General features: G+C 39.9%; 1 protein-coding gene across 5 annotated transcripts in view; it reads left to right on the forward strand.

Annotated features, from left to right (window-relative positions):
- The window catches only part of rbms1b (RNA binding motif, single stranded interacting protein 1b), a 447,127-nt gene that overhangs the window by 382,976 nt on the left and 47,935 nt on the right, over positions 1-16,216 (forward strand). For all 5 annotated transcript variants that reach the window (XM_073913292.1, XM_073913289.1, XM_073913288.1 and 2 more), the window contains exon 3: positions 4,105-4,163. In XM_073913292.1, coding sequence (XP_073769393.1) covers positions 4,105-4,163 — 59 coding nt within the window. The remainder of the gene's footprint in view (positions 1-4,104; positions 4,164-16,216) is intronic.

A 16,216-nucleotide genomic window follows, 5' to 3' on the forward strand; every position in this document is an offset into this window, starting at 1 on the left:
TCTGGTTAATGCACCTTTGCCTTGTGCAGTGTAAATGCAGACAACCGGGTGCAAGTCACTTTAAAATGATGATGTAAGCAGGTCATCAAAAAAAATCAGATAGAGTCACAAAATCAGATTTGACCATCAAGATCTGCAGTGTAAATGCAGCCTTAGCTGAATAACGAAAGCGGTGAGAGCGTCAAAGTAGCTGAAAGTCATTCATTTTCAATGAGAGCTGGTGGCAAGGTGCATTTTTGATGGTGTAAATGTTGAGGAGAGATGAAATCAAGTCAACTTTACGCTAATGTTGAAGTCAACCGCTTGAGATGAGTCCTGTGAACTTTGATTCTGACCACAGTTGTTCCCGATAGTTTATTGCAGTTCTCCAATTTCAAATATTTACAAAGTTTTTTTTACAGGAACGTACATAAAGTTACTGGCAAGTTACTGATGTGCATTAATGTTATATACATGTATAATGGATATACAGTCACCGGCTACTTTATTAGGTACACCTGCCCAACTACTTGTTATCGCAAATTTCTAATCAGCCAATCACATGGCAGCAACTCAATGCATTTTGACATGTCGACATAGTCAAGATGATCTGCTGCAGTTCAAACCGAGCATCAGAATGAGGAAGAAAATTGGAAGATTTGGAAAAACGTTGCCTGGTCTGAGGAGTCTCAATTTCTGTTGCAACATTCGGATGGTCGGGTCAGAATTTGGTGTCAACATAGCTCCATCCTTCCTTGTATCAATGGTTCAGGCTAGTGGTGTTGGTGTAATGGTGTGGGGGATATTTTCTTGCACACTTTGAGCTCATTAGTACCAATTGAGCATCGTGTCAACACCACACCCTAATTGAGTATATGTCATAAAGCGTGAATCATCTCAGACTGATTTCTTGAACATGACAATGAGTTTACTGTACTCAAATGGCCTCCACAGTCACCAGAACTCAATTCAACAGAGCACCTTTGGCATGTGGTGGAAGGGGAGATTCACATCATGTGCAGCCGACAAATCTGTGTGATGCTATCATGTCAATATGAAGCAAAATCTCTGAGGAGTATTTCCAGTACCTTGTTGAATCTATGCCACGAAGGATTAAGGCAGTTCTGAGGGCAAAACGGGGTCCAACCTGTTACTATAAGGTGTACCTAATAAAATGGCCAGTGAGTGTATGTGTATGTAAGTATATACACATTGAATTAATGATTTTCAAAACAGATATTTTAGAAAAACAGCTCTTAAAAAGCAGAATAAATTGGTACACATATTCGGATGCACATGCTGAAAGGATTGAGCCGCTTTCATTTTCCGCCACCCGACACCTCCAAACCTTTAATTTATAGCACCACTTCCTTAATCCGCCCAGGAAGAGACTGACGGGAGGCAGGAGGAAGAGGCGAGATCCTCGTAATTGATTAATATTTTAGGTCAATTGGCAGAAAGCCTTCATCCCCCCGTGAGAAGCAGAACAGCGGGTCACGGCGACAGGCTTTAGGACTCATTTGCTGTAATTGGATTTCAAATCTCTGGAAGGCTTTTCTATTTGCTTATTAATTGAAGCAGCTTAATGACTCTTACTTTTTCCCCCAGTTCTTGTCAGTGAAGGAACTCTCGAGGTCGTACTGGTGCCACTGAGGTCAAAGGTCATGTTTGCGCTCACATGTGCCTTACAGCGTTTCACTGCAGCTTTTATAACCTCCTCATAAATCAATCACAGTTTCCCCCCAAGGACTCGCTCTGTTCTCCTCCCGCAGAGCGGATTTCTGCCTCAGGAATATAGCGGAGTAATAAGACCAAGCCGTGTTTCGCTTCTTTTACATTTTCAGTGTGTCAGATAGATGTCCAAATGGAGTACTTCACCCAAAAATGACTTTGTGCTGCAGAAATGCATTGTAACTAATGGGTTATTTTTAGCTTTTGACAATCTTTTAGATGTGATTGTGCTGTGGCAAAACATTTCGATCACACTTTATTTTAAAGTACAAATAATGAACCATTAATTATAACTTTTTAGCTCTTAATAAACTTCTAATTATTAACCACTTAAACTCTGCTGCTATTTGGGGATTTCTGCCTGGATTTTGCCTACCCAAATTTAAAAGCTTCCCAAATCCACATGCAGAGGTGTAAATGCAAAAATTTGGTATCATTTTAAAGAAAACCCTTCATAATACACTATTGAAAGTGTTTAAAATAACTGTATATGCTGTCTGTGTTATAATAAACACCTAAAAAAAAAAGTCAAAACTGAAAAAATTGAAAGTGTACCTTTTAGGTTCTGTGTGGTCTAGTGTGCTGTAATTAATTTTGGTGGTTCCTGCACATGTCTGTAATCATAGGAAAAAAGAAATGTCTCCACCATAATCTATGCAAAAGTTATTGTATTCCAACTGATGAGAGGTGCTGTACAAGCCACAGAGACCGATCCTTGTTTACATATTTCACTATTCTTTTGTTTGATCAAACATAATTCACTGTGTTTGGACCACATCAGACATATAAAACAGCATAAGGTAAGAGATGACAGCTGTCTGTGCTATCTGGGGCTGCTTATTGATCATCAATTTATTGTTTACATTTCTTCGCCATGGAAACACCACAATTCATTCAACAACTGTTTGGCATATGAATATAATTCAGTAAAAGAATGCTAGAACTGTATGAGCACCGGCAAGAGCTTACATTTGAGCTATAACTTGTACATGTGGGTATGTAAAATACTGTGTATTTAAGTGTAAATAACGTTTATAGAGTAGAATAAAAACCAAAGTAATGCATATGTGCATAAAATATAGATTCTACACTTTCAAACGAAACCACTTACGGGGGTCTGATGCAACTCTAGCCCTTTAAATCTGAAAGCGAAAGTCGATGACGTCACGGACCCGGTACCGGGTCCGCAGAGTTTAAGTGGTTAATAGCTATTAAGTTAATAGTTGTGTTTAGGTATTGCACTGTAAAAAAAATGCAGGGTTCCACACAATTTATATATGTCAGAGCTCGAAATTGCGACCATTTTGGTCGAGTATGCGCCCGAAATTTTATCTATGCATATAAAAAGTCTCGAAAAACGCTGCCGATAAACGCAAACTAAAAACGTCCCGGTGTGTAGGAGCCTTAAGAAGCTGCTGTGAGCCATTTTCCCCTTGTCAGACGGCATCTTCTGCCATTTAAATGAAGCCTCGTCATCGCTAAAGTCAACATTTTCTCTTTCTTACAAATATACAACCAGCCCAAACAAATGTAGTTCACCTAAATGTTTGGCACACACACGTGGCCTACTGTACTGTCCCACAAACACACACATTTAATAAGTGTCACAAAGTGGCCGCGAATAAATAATTACATTTATTTATTTATTTAATAAATAAATAAATCCTAACATGAAGACAAAAAATGACATTTTTAGGTGAATTATACCTTATAAATACAGTATGTAACTCTTTTAACATCATTTGGAGGTGTCTATGTCGCTGAGCAATGTATGTGAAACTATGAAAAGACTCGTGCAGCCGCCTTTGCTTCTCTCCTGAACTTGAAAATAGAATTGACAGAATCATAGAAATGCTTTATTAAGATCGTCTAGGGGATTGAATCGAGATTGCGATCTTTTTTCGATTAATTGTGCAGCTCTACAACCTTCCTTTGGCTTTGGATCTGTTTTAGATCTGAGAAATTTAAATTCAAATGAGATTGTGCTCTTTTGTAAAAGAAGGCGGGGCTACACCTGCCTGTGTGTTAGCATAGTGGCGGATTCAAAAACAAGACCTATGGAGAAAAAAATGCTAATGAGGGAGAGATGGTCACTAGTGGGCGGGGCTTTCCCCTTCTGATGACACATACAAAGGGAGAATGTCAGTTAAAGTGTTTCTGAAGATTGTTTTTATCAAGTCTGATTATATAATATATAATAAATATACTTTTACCATTAGAAGCTGGTTATATTCATGCACTGCTGCCACACATCTGTACTTAACCCCCTTAATAAAAGTGATTTTTGCACAATATGTCCACTTTAACTGTATAAATCTGCATTCAGAGCAGATTTCGTGTGTGTGTGTGTCTGTTTTAAAATTCTCAGCACATCTCTCTTTCTTCTTGTTGTAGGTATGGAAAAATTGTATCAACCAAGGCCATCTTAGACAAAACCACAAACAAATGCAAAGGTATGTACATTTATGCTTTGCTCTTTGATTCATGTAGCTTAAAATATGTGCAGTTTGTGTTTTGTGTGTAATATTCCTCAAAGTCAGAATATAGCATTGTTGTTATTGATGTATTGAACTTTTACTTCAGACAAATCTCGAAAATTGCTTTCTATACCTGGGATAATGAAAGAACACCTCTGTGTTTGCAATTATGTTAAAGGTGCAGTAAGGGATCTTCCAAAATGTGATCTGTTAGCATAATAGTTTTGAAAACACAGTCCCTTTCCTGCCGCCCAAATTAACGGCTTCTGAAATCACAATCACACATCATAAAGATGACAGTAGACAACCCACTAGATCAGGGGTGGCCAACCCTGTTCCTGGAGAGCCACCTTCCTGCAGATTTCAGTTGCTACCCATATCAAACACACCTGCCTGTAATTATCACGTGGTGTTCAGGTCCTAATTAATTGGTTCAGGCGTGTTTGATATGGGTAGCAACTGAAATCTGCAGGAAGGTGGCTCTCCAGGAACAGGGTTGGCCACCCCTGCACTAGATCATGTCATTCACCAGTTAGAAAGCTTTATAATACTTTATAATACTACAATTCTGAATGAAAATTTGTATTATATCAGCTGGTTTCAGTTGTGTAGCAAGCAAAACTTGTGGTTATGTGCAATATTCATGCATGCACGGATCGCTGGTCTCACTCTCTCACACATTTTGTCCTTAAGAGGCTACTGTATAGTATTTAGCCGGCTGGTGCAGGAATTACACTTATTACTAAGCCATACTTACGTGCTATTTCAGAGTGAATATTCAGAGTAGCGGTAAACAATATAGGGAGTGCGTCACAGGCTGTAATTGTTCAAAACTGAACCAATGTGAATATAAAAGAAACTTCAGCGCAGTAAAGCAGGCTAGGCGGAATAGCGCTATTTACTGATGTTTTGTTGTTAAACTAAATACAAATCTACATTACCGATGCTGTAAAAGACCCTTATTAATCTCAAAATAGTCACATACATCTTTTACTGGGAGATTTCAGTGGCTGAACAACACTTCTGTGCATATAACCCATTCGTAACAACTACACAATCTACATCAGCTTTGAGTAACTAAAATAGTTTTAAAACAGAACATTACCTGTCTAACAGAAATACCTCAGCCATGGTGTCGTCCTTCCTCCGGCGTGCAAAACTAACTAAAATATTCATTCAGGATTTTAAAAAGTGTAGATTCGGCATTTGTTTTTTTATCGCGGTTTCTCTTTTGCATTAACATGAATGCACAAATGGCGAATCCGCGAGAGGCTGCTGTGTGCGCTTTTTCGCACCTCAAATGCCTCTTGCAAGTGCCGTTTGCGCCCACCAGAGGCCGCTGTCGACCGACTGAATGATTGACTGGGCAACCGGCCAATAGACTGACCCACCCTCCTCCTTCCCTAAACCCAACCAATTTTACCGATTGACCCTCCCGCCTGCTTGCTTCCCTAAACCCAACGAACGGTTTACAAAAGCCGTCCAGAAAAAGACCACATTTTCAGATTTTACCACATTCTCACCCTGTTGTTGTTTATTTTTTTGGATTCCTTTTTTGTCTTACTTGATTTCTGGAACCTCTCTTTCATGGACTCGAACTCGGTCGTCATCATTGTGGTCAACTCCTCTCTGCACCTCAAGTCCGCTGACGTACACGACGAGCTAGCTGGACAAACTGGTTGCGGCGGGAAAGCCCTCCACACGGAGGTAAACGGTCAGCCGATAAGCTCCAAAAGAAACGGCGTCATACCGCCTCGTAGCGTTCACTTAAAAAAATTAAATGCATCCATATGTACCTCCGGCTATGTAATTTGCGGTCTCCAGAAACGTCCTCGGGACTACGTTTTTTAGAATGAGCCTGTGTTGTATAACAGATTTAGATCATTTACTTTAGTCATTACTATTGGTATACAATCACCTACAGCAGCTTTAACCAGAATCTGTAAGGAAAAGGTTTAAAAATCACATTTATTTCTTTAAAAAACAAACATGCAGAGATTATTAGATGATCTACCACGAGGATTAAGATAATTTGAGGATTTTCAGTAATCTGCATTTAAGCAACCACAAATAAATCATTTTAACTTGATTCTTCCTCAATATTTTAAAATAAAATGTACAATTATTTGTAAATAAATAGCATTAATATTATATTAAAATGCCAATTCATTAGGAAAACAAATTATTCTTGAATGCCAGATTTTTAAATATGATTTACTAGATTTTACAGTGTATATGGCATGTTTTGGGGGCGACACGGTGGCACAGTAGGTAGCACGATCGCCTCACAACAAGTAGGTCACTGGTTTGAATCCAGGCCAGGTCAGCTGGCATTTCTGTGTGGAGTTTGCATGTTCTCCCCGTGTTGGTGTGGGTTTCCTCCGAGTGCTCTGGTTTCCCCCAACAGTCCAAACACGTGTGCTGTAGGTGAAATGATGAACTAAATTGGCCGTAGTGTATGGGTGTTTCCCAGTACTGGGTTGTGGCTGGAAAGGCATCTGCTGCGTAAAACATACCCTGGATAGGTTGGCGGTTCATTTCACTGTGGTGACCCCTGATTAATAACTGGACTAAGGGAAAATGAATAACATGTTTTACAGTATGTCCTGCCTGAGTGGGCCTGTTATGCATTATGTATGTATGTATGTATGTGTGTGTGTGTGTGTGTGTGTGTGTGTGTGTGTGTGTGTGTGTGTGTGTGTGTGTGTGTGTGTGTGTGTGTGTGTGTGTGTGTGTGTGTGTGTGTGTCTTTGTCTATATCTCCTGTGTGTATGCATCTGTGTCTATAGATCATTTGTGTGTGCCAGTTATGCGTTGTTTGTGTGTCTGTGTGTATGCAGTGTGTATGCACTGTGTGTGCATGACGCAGTGTGTCTTTGTTTTTACGTCCTGTGTGTGTTTGTTAGGCACTCTATGTATGTCTTTGTATTTATATCCTCAATTTGTGTGTATGTGGTTATATGTTGTGTGTGTCAGTGAATATATATGTCCTATGTGTGTCTATTAAGCCTTGTGTGTGCTTGTGTGTCTGTGTGTCAAGCATTGTGTGTGTCTGTCTATATGTTTGTCTATAAAGCATTGTGTGTGTCAAGCGTTATGTATGTGTGTCTGTGTCTATTTGTCCTGTGTTTGTCTATTAAACGATTGTGTGTGTGTGTGTGTGTGTGTGTGTGTGTGTGTGTGTGTGTGTGTGTGTGTGTGTGTGTGTGTGTGTGTGTGTGTGTGTGTGTGTGTGTGTGTGTGTGTATGTCTATTAGGCATTATGTTTGTGTCTATTAAGTGTTGTGTGTCAAGCATTGTGTGTGTCTGTGTCTATATGTCGTGTGTGTCTATTAAGCATTGTGTGTGTCTAATAATCGTTGTGTGTCTATGTGTGTCAAGCGTTGTGTGTGTCTTTGTCTATATGTCCAGTGTGTGTCTATTAGGCATAATGTTTGTGTCTATTAAGCGTTGTGTGTGTGTGCGTGCGTGCATGCTGTGTGTGCGTGCGTGTGTGCGTGTGTGCGTGTGCGTGTGTGTGTGTGTGTGTGTGTGTGTCTATATGTCCAGTGTGAGTATTAAGCATTGTGTGTGTCTAATAAGCGTTGTGTGTGCTTGTGTGTCTATGTGTGTTAAGCGGTGTGTGTGTCTGTGTCTATATGTCCAGTGTGTGTCTATTAGGCATAATGTTTGTGTCTATTAAGCGTTGTGTGTGCTTTTGTGTGTGTGTGTGTGTGTGTGTGTGTGTGTGTGTGTGTGTATGTATGTGTCTATATGTCCAGTGTGTGTATTAAGCATTGTGTGTGTCTAATAAGCGTTGTGTGTGCTTGTGTGTCTATGTGTGTCAAGCGGTGTGTGTGTGTCTGTCTATATGTCGTGTGTCTGTCTATTAAGCTGTGTATGTCTGCGTCTATATGTCCTGTGTATGTCCATTAAAGCGTGTTTGTGTGTGTGTGTGTGTGTGTGTGTTTGTGTGTGTGTGTGTGTGTGTGTTTGTCTGTTATGCGCTCTTTATATGTCTGTGTATTTATGTCCTCAGTGTGTGTGTGTGTGTGTGTTTGTTTGTGTGTGTGTTTGTGTGTGTGTTTGTGTGTGTGTGTGTCTATGTCTAGATGTCCTTTGTGTGTCTATTAAGCGTTGTGTCTGTGTGTCTATTAAGCATTGTGTGTGTGTCTGTGTCTATATGTCCTATTAAGCGGTGTGTGTGTGTGTCTGTGTTTATATGTCCTGTGTGTGTGTGTTTGCGTCACACAGTGCAGTTCAGCTAGTGTGGGTGTATCAGGAAGCAGAAACGCAGCCAGTCTGTCGCTGATCTCCCAGAATGCTCTCTGTGCTGCCGGTGTCTGGGCTGAGGTTTTTCCTCTGGGGTTTGTCTCCAGGATCTGGCTGTGTTCCTGGGCTTCAGGCTTTAGTCACAGCGCTGTGGATTATTTATGTGCTGAGTAATTTCAGTGCGGCTCCAGCGCGGTGTTGATGGACCGGCTTCACATTTCTGTTTCCTGCCGTCCAGATCCGCTCGCATTTTAAAGAGGCGCGGATGGAAAATGTTGACCCAGTGATGCAAATGATCTGAGCAAACAAGCGACACGAGCCTCAGTCTAGCCAGAGAAGAGCAGCTTTCACTTTCACATTACATTAATAAAGCTGGATGATACTGGATTTAGAAGATTATTTCACTAATAATAATAATAATAGTAAGGTTTGAATTTCAATCTCAATTACAGGTTTCAGAATTGGTTATGTTTCATTTACCAACACAAATAATGAAAGAGTTTATTTTAGGCTAATGTAATATAATATAATATAATTTAATATAATATAATATAATATAATATAATATAATATAATATAATATAATATAATATAATATAATATAATATAATATAATATAATATAACATAATATAATAATAATAATAATAATATAATATAATTTAATATAATCTAATATAATATAATAATAATATAATATAATAATAATATAATAGAACATAATATAATTATAATATAACATAATATAATATAATAATAATATAATATGATAATAATATAATATAACATAACATAATATAATTATAATATAATATAACATAATATAATAATAATAATAATAATTATAATATAATATAATATAATATAATATAATATAATTTAATATAATAATAATATAATATAACATAACATAATTATAATATAATATAATATAATTATAATATAATATTACATAACATAATAATATAATAATATTATAATATAATATTAATATAATATAATAATAATAATATTATAATAATATAATATAACATAATATAATATAATATAATTATAATATAATAATAATAATATAATAATATAATAATATAACATAATATATTAATATAATATAATATAATATAATATAATATAATATAATATAATTATAATATAATATAACATAACATAACATAATAGTATAATAATAATATAATATAATATTAATATTAATATAATATAATATAATATAATATAATATAATATAATATAATATAACATAATATAATATAATTATAATATAATATAACATAACATAACATAATAGTATAATAATAATATAATATAATATTAATATAATATAATATAATATAATATAATATAACATAATATAATATAATTATAATATAATATAACATAACATAACATAATAGTATAATAATAATATAATATTAATATAATATAATATAATATAATATAATATAATATAATATAATATAATATAATATAATAACATGATAACATATAATATATTTCCCAGAGATGGGTTGCGGCTGGAAGGGCATCCACTGCGTAAAAACTTGCTGGATAAGTTGGCGGTTCATTCCGCTGTGGCGACCCCGATTAATAAAAGGACTAAGCCGACAAGAAAATGAATGAATGAACATATAATATAGGCGACGTTGTGGCGCAAGAGGTAGTGCTGTCGCCTCACAGCAAGAAGGTTACTGGCTCGTGCCTCGGCTGGGTCAGTTGCCATTTCTGTGTGGAGTTTGCATGTTCTCTCCGTTTTGGCGTGGATTTCCTCCGGGTGCTCCGACCTCCCTCACAGTCCAAATACATGCGCTATACGTGAATTGAATAAACTAAATTGTGTGTGAAGGAGTGCGTATGGGTCTTTAGCATTACTGGGTTGCGGCTGGAAAAGCATCCACTGCATAGAACATATGTTGGAATAGTTGGCAGATTTTTTCAACGCATTTCTAAACATAGTAACTTTAATAACTGATTTCTAATAACAGTTAGTATTATTTGACTAGATGTTGACTAGATATTGTGAAATGTCCTTGCTCTGTTAAACATCATTTGGGGAATATGTAAAAAAGAAAAAAATCATAAGGGGGCCGAATAATTCTGACATTCATTCAGTAATTCTGACATTATATTCATTCATTCATTCATTCATTCATTCATTCATTCATTAATTCATTCATTCATTCGTTTTCTTTTTGACTTAATTAATCTGGGGTCACCACAGCAGAATGAACCGCCAACTTATATGTTTTATGCAGCAGATGCCCTTCCAGCTGCAACCCATCACTGGGAAACACCCATACACACCCATTCACATTCATACATGCACTATGAACAATTTAATCTATTCAATCCACCTGTACCGCATGTCTTTTGGACTTGTGGGTGAAACCGGAGCACCCGAAGGAAACCCATGACAACACGGAGAGAACATGCAAACTCCACACAGAAATGCCAACTCACCCAGCCGAGGCTCGAACCAGTAACTTTCTTGCTGTGAGGCAACACTACCCACTGCGCCACCGCATATGTATATATAAACAGTGTTCAGCATAATGGAGTACAGCCCATTTAATTTGAAAATTAATATTTGTCTCAGCTATAATAATTTTCTCAGTGAATATAGGCAGTGTATTTTGGTGAAATCAGACAAAACAGATTTATTAAATGGATATATTTATTAAAATATTATTTTAGCCACCAAACATCTTTGGAAATCAAAAGATAATACAATTAAATTCAAGCAAAATATTGCAAAAACAAATTGCAACCTACAAAATTTCAACAAATTATTCTTTTTTTGCTTCTCTCGATTTTTCCTTCTTTTTAAATTTGTATTTAATATTTTTCCATAACATATAAATTTGGCTGTACTAGTTTTTGTACCGCTATCGTAAGTTATTTTGTTAGATGAGCTCCAGATTTGGCTTCAGTACTGACTAATCTAATGTATGTGCACAAATAAAATATTGCAGAGCTTCCTATTAAAAATATGAATTTCAAAGAGAAATTTGTGGAGGTGTACTCATATGTTAAGCTGCATGCGTGCGTGCGTGTGCGTGTGAGCGTTTGTGCGAGCGTGTGTTTGTGCGTGTGCATGTGTGTGCATGTGTGCGTGCGTGTTATTTATTTATATATTTATTTTATGGAGATGCTACTTTTAAAGAAATATTATTTATTATTATTATTAATAAAACATTACTTGACTATAATATTTTTTTTCAGATTCTCTATTTTGTCACACTAGTGCACCTTATAGTAGTTTATTAGTATATATAGTAGTTTGTTAAATTTTGACCTTAAAATGGCTTTTAAAAAAAAAAAAACTTCTTTTATTGTAGCAAAAATAAAACAAATAAGACTTTCTCCAAAAAAAATAAAATATTATCAATCATACTGTGAAAACTTCCTTGTTCTGTTAAACATCATTTGGGAAATATTTAAAGAAGAAAAAATCATAAAGGGGGCAGAATATTTTTGACTTCAACTGTATATCTATTCATTCATTCATCTTTTCATTTTCTTTTTGTCTTAGTCCCTTTAATAAAATATTGCAGAGCTTCCTGTTAAAAATATGAATTTAACAGAGAGATTTGTGGGGGGTGTACTCATATATGTTAAGCTGTGTGTGTGTTTGTGTGCGTGCGTGCGTGCGTGCGTGCGTGCGTGCGTGCGTGTGTGTGCATGTGTGTGCATGTGTGCGTGCGTGTTATTTATATATTTATTTTTTATAGAGATACTACTTTTAAAGAAATATTATTTATTATTATTATTATTATTATTATTAATGAAATATTACCTGACTATAATACATTTTTTTTAGATTCTTTATGTTGTCACACTAGTGCACCTTATAGTAGTTTATTAGTTTGTTGAATTAATGCTTCCTCTCTCTTTTTTATCAATAAATGTTATCAAAAGACTGTCATTATCATGTTAAATCAGCCTAATTAAACTCTACACTGTATTTACTCTGACACCTGAACATTTACATGGTGATTTTGTGTGTGTGTTTCTCTGTCCCGCGTGATCTAAGTGTCAGTTTTGGGTTTGTGGTTTGACCTGTTGGCAGCGTGACTATAGCAGCGAGTGTGAAGGAGGAGCCGAATGTAGGACTTATCTCAGATCAGCTTCCTCGTGTCCGTTTAATTGTTCTCATTAGGGAAGCAAACACTGATAGTGCAGCTCTTCTGTTTGATAAATGACTCGCAGCACACACACACACACACACACACACACACACACACACACACTCAGAGATAAGATGCTCTCCAGAACACACACACTCTCACACACTTCAGTTTGTCTGTTGCTCCTGATTTAACTTCATACACACTGACACTGGAGACTCATTACATTCTTCTATGTATAAATGTGTGTGTGTGTTGCATGTAGACACACACACACCTGCATACACACACCTGCAAACACACGCCTACTCACAGACACAAAAACATTGACACACACACACGCACACCTTTGCATACACACACACACACACACACTTACCCGCACCGACATGCACACATCTGTACACACAAGCATACACACATCTGCACAGACATAAACTAACACTGACACACACAAGCACATCTGCGCGCACATACGCTCACACCAGTGCATACACAGACACACACGCACACTCACAGACACGCACCTGCATACACACACCCCTACGCACACACACATCTGCATACATACACAAACCCATGCTCACCTGCACACACATGCACACATCTACACACTGTAGCGAGGCAGAGGGAAAACAGCGGCACAACAGGATGAGTTTACAGACAAGTCCCCGGAGGGTGCTTTATTTACAAAGTGAAGGTGTTGTAAAAGGTGCTCTTCTTTAGGGTGAGGTGCTCTGGTGCTCCGGGAAGTAGGTGAAGGACAGTGAGTAGTCGGGTGAAGGATCGTCACGAGCTGGAGTCCGCTAAGGAGAGACAGAGAGACAAGCATTAGCACAGGGAGTCATAGAATGAATGAAGCTCATCTTCTCCTGGCGTAGGTTGGGCTTATATGTCTCTCCGCTTGATGTCCTCCAGCTGTGTGCGATCCTGGCTTGATGAAGGTCCAGCTGGGTGAAATTAGCGACCAGGGCGACGTGGCATATAATCGCTCGCTACATCCCCCCCCCCCCCCCCCCCCCTTAGCGTCGTCCTGGTCCTGGGTGTCCTGCGGAGAAAAGGTAGAGTATTGAGAGGGGGGGTAGAATGGTTTGACAGACCTGCCCATCCTGACCATAGCCTTGAGAGCCCGTCGGCGTTTCCGTGGGAGGCCCCGGCCCGATGTCGAACGGTGAAATTGTAATCCTGGAGCGACAGGAACCATCTGGTGACTCGAGCGTTGTTATTTTTCGCTGTTGACATCCACTGTAGGGGAGCGTGGTCGGTCACCAGGGTAAATCTTCTGCCTAGGAGATAATATCTGAGCTCCAGGATTGCCCACTTGATCGCCAGGGCCTCTTTTTCCACTGTGGCGTATCGGGTCTCTGCAGGGGTAAGCTTCCGACTCACGTACATGATGGGGTGTTCTTCATCGCCGTGGACCTGGGAGAGGACCGCGCCCAGGCCCGAGTCGGAAGCGTCTGTCTGTAGGATGAAGGGGCAGCCGAAGTCAGGTGCGTGCAGTACCGGAGAGGATGTTAGTGCCGTCTTCAGGGCTTGGAACGCGCCATCTGCTTCCCTGTTCCATTGTATCTTCTCTGGCTGCCCCTTTCTGGTCAGGTCTGTCAACGGGCTGGCTATGGATGAGAAATTGGGAATGAAACATCTATAGTAACCCCAGAAATGCACGTACCTGGGTCTTTGTGGTGGGTTGTGGAGTTTCTTGTAGTGCTCTGATCTTGTTCTGTTGTGGCTGTATGAGGCCTCTACCGATGTGGAAACCGAGGTATTTGGCTTCTGCTAGACCCAGGTGGCATTTCTTGGGATTAGCTGTGAGCCCAGCCCTACGAAGATCAAGGAGCACCCTCCGTAACCGGGATAGATGTTCTTCCCATGACTCGGAGTGGACGATCAGGTCGTCGAGGTATGCTGCTGCATACGGCTGGTGGGGTCTCAGCAGGATATCCATCATTCGCTGGAATGTTGCTGGAGCCCCGTGGAGCCCGAAGGGAAGAACCCGGTATTGCCAGTGCCCACCGGGAGTGGAGAAGGCGGTTTTCTCCTTGGCGCTTTCACTTAGTGGTAATTGCCAGTAGCCTTTGGTGAGGTCGATCGTGGATATGAATCGGGCTCCACCCAGCCGATCCAGCAGCTCGTCCACCCGAGGCATGGGGTACCCGTCGAATTTGGAAATTTCGTTCAGCTTCCTGAAGTCATTGCAGAAACGGAGGGTGCCGTCGGGTTTGGGGACCATCACTATGGGGCTGGACCACGGGCTACGAGATGGTTTGATGATTCCCAATTTCCTCATCTTTTGGATCTCGTCGTTAATAGCCAGCCGGCGAGCTTCTGGTACTCGATAAGGCCTCTGCCGGACGATGGTGCCAAGTGGGGTGATGATGTCGTGCTGGATGATGGTGGTTCGGCCCGGTTTCTCTGAGAACACATCCCTAAACTGACCGACCAAGGCTTGCAGCTCCGCCTTCTGATTTGGTGAGAGTTGCTCACCTATATGGACAATGGGAGAAGTTTCTTCTGAAAAGGCAACTAGATGACCTGGAGCTGCAACCCATTTCTTCATCAAGTTGATGTGGTAAAGTTGTTCTTCTCTTCTTCGTCCCGGCTGACGGACTCGATAGTTTACCGGCCCTACCCTTTCTACCACTGTATATGGCCCCTTCCAAGAGGCCAAAAACTTCGAGGTGGTGGTAGGTATCAGGATCATTACTTTGTCCCCTGGGTGGAACTCTCTGGGTTGGGCGGGCCGGTTATATAATCTCTGTTGGGCGCGCTGGGCTTCAGTCAGATGTTGTTTGACGATGGGCATGACTTTTTCTATTCGTCCTCTCATGTCCCGTACGTGCTCAATCACTGACCGTTGTGGGGCTGGCTCTTGCTCCCAAGCTTGACGAGCCACGTCCAATAGCCCTCGTGGTTGGCGGCCGAACAGCAATTCAAAGGGTGTGAAGCCTGTAGATCCTTGGGGAACTTCTCTAATCCCGAAAAGCACGTACGGGATCATGAGGTCCCAGTCGCGCCCATCCTCTGCCACCACCCTGCGGAGCATCTGCTTCAGCGTCTTATTGAAGCGCTCCACCAAGCCATCAGTCTGTGGATGATAAACAGAAGTTTTTATTTGCTTTACCTTTAGGAGGCGGCAGAGGTCTGCCATCAGCCGGGACATGAATGGGGTGCCCTGGTCGGTCAGTATCTCTGCTGGTATTCCTACTCGGCTGCACAATAAAAACAGCTCCTTAGCGATTGCCGATGACGTGGCTTTTCTCAGAGGTATCGCTTCTGGATATCTGGTGGCGTAGTCGAGGATGACAAGGATGTGTTCATGTCCCCGGGCCGACTTCGGCAAAGGCCCTATCAAGTCCATGCCAATGCGGTTGAAGGGCACCTCAATGATGGGTAATGGTATCAGAGGGCTGGGGGGTGGTCGTTGGGGAGACGTTCTTTGGCAGATGTCACATGCCTGACAATACCTCTTAACTTCTCCATCCAACCCGGGCCAGTGGAAACGATCTCTGATCCTCTTGATCGTGTTGGCTGCTCCTAGATGTCCTGCCATCGGGTGAGTATGTGCCAGTTCCAGAACAGTCTCCCTTTTGGTCCTCGGGACGACCAATAGCGTCTTCGTTTCCCCCCGCCTCTC

Source organism: Danio rerio, chromosome 9 (assembly GCF_049306965.1).
Source record: "Danio rerio strain Tuebingen ecotype United States chromosome 9, GRCz12tu, whole genome shotgun sequence".
Taxonomy (NCBI): domain Eukaryota; kingdom Metazoa; phylum Chordata; class Actinopteri; order Cypriniformes; family Danionidae; genus Danio; species Danio rerio.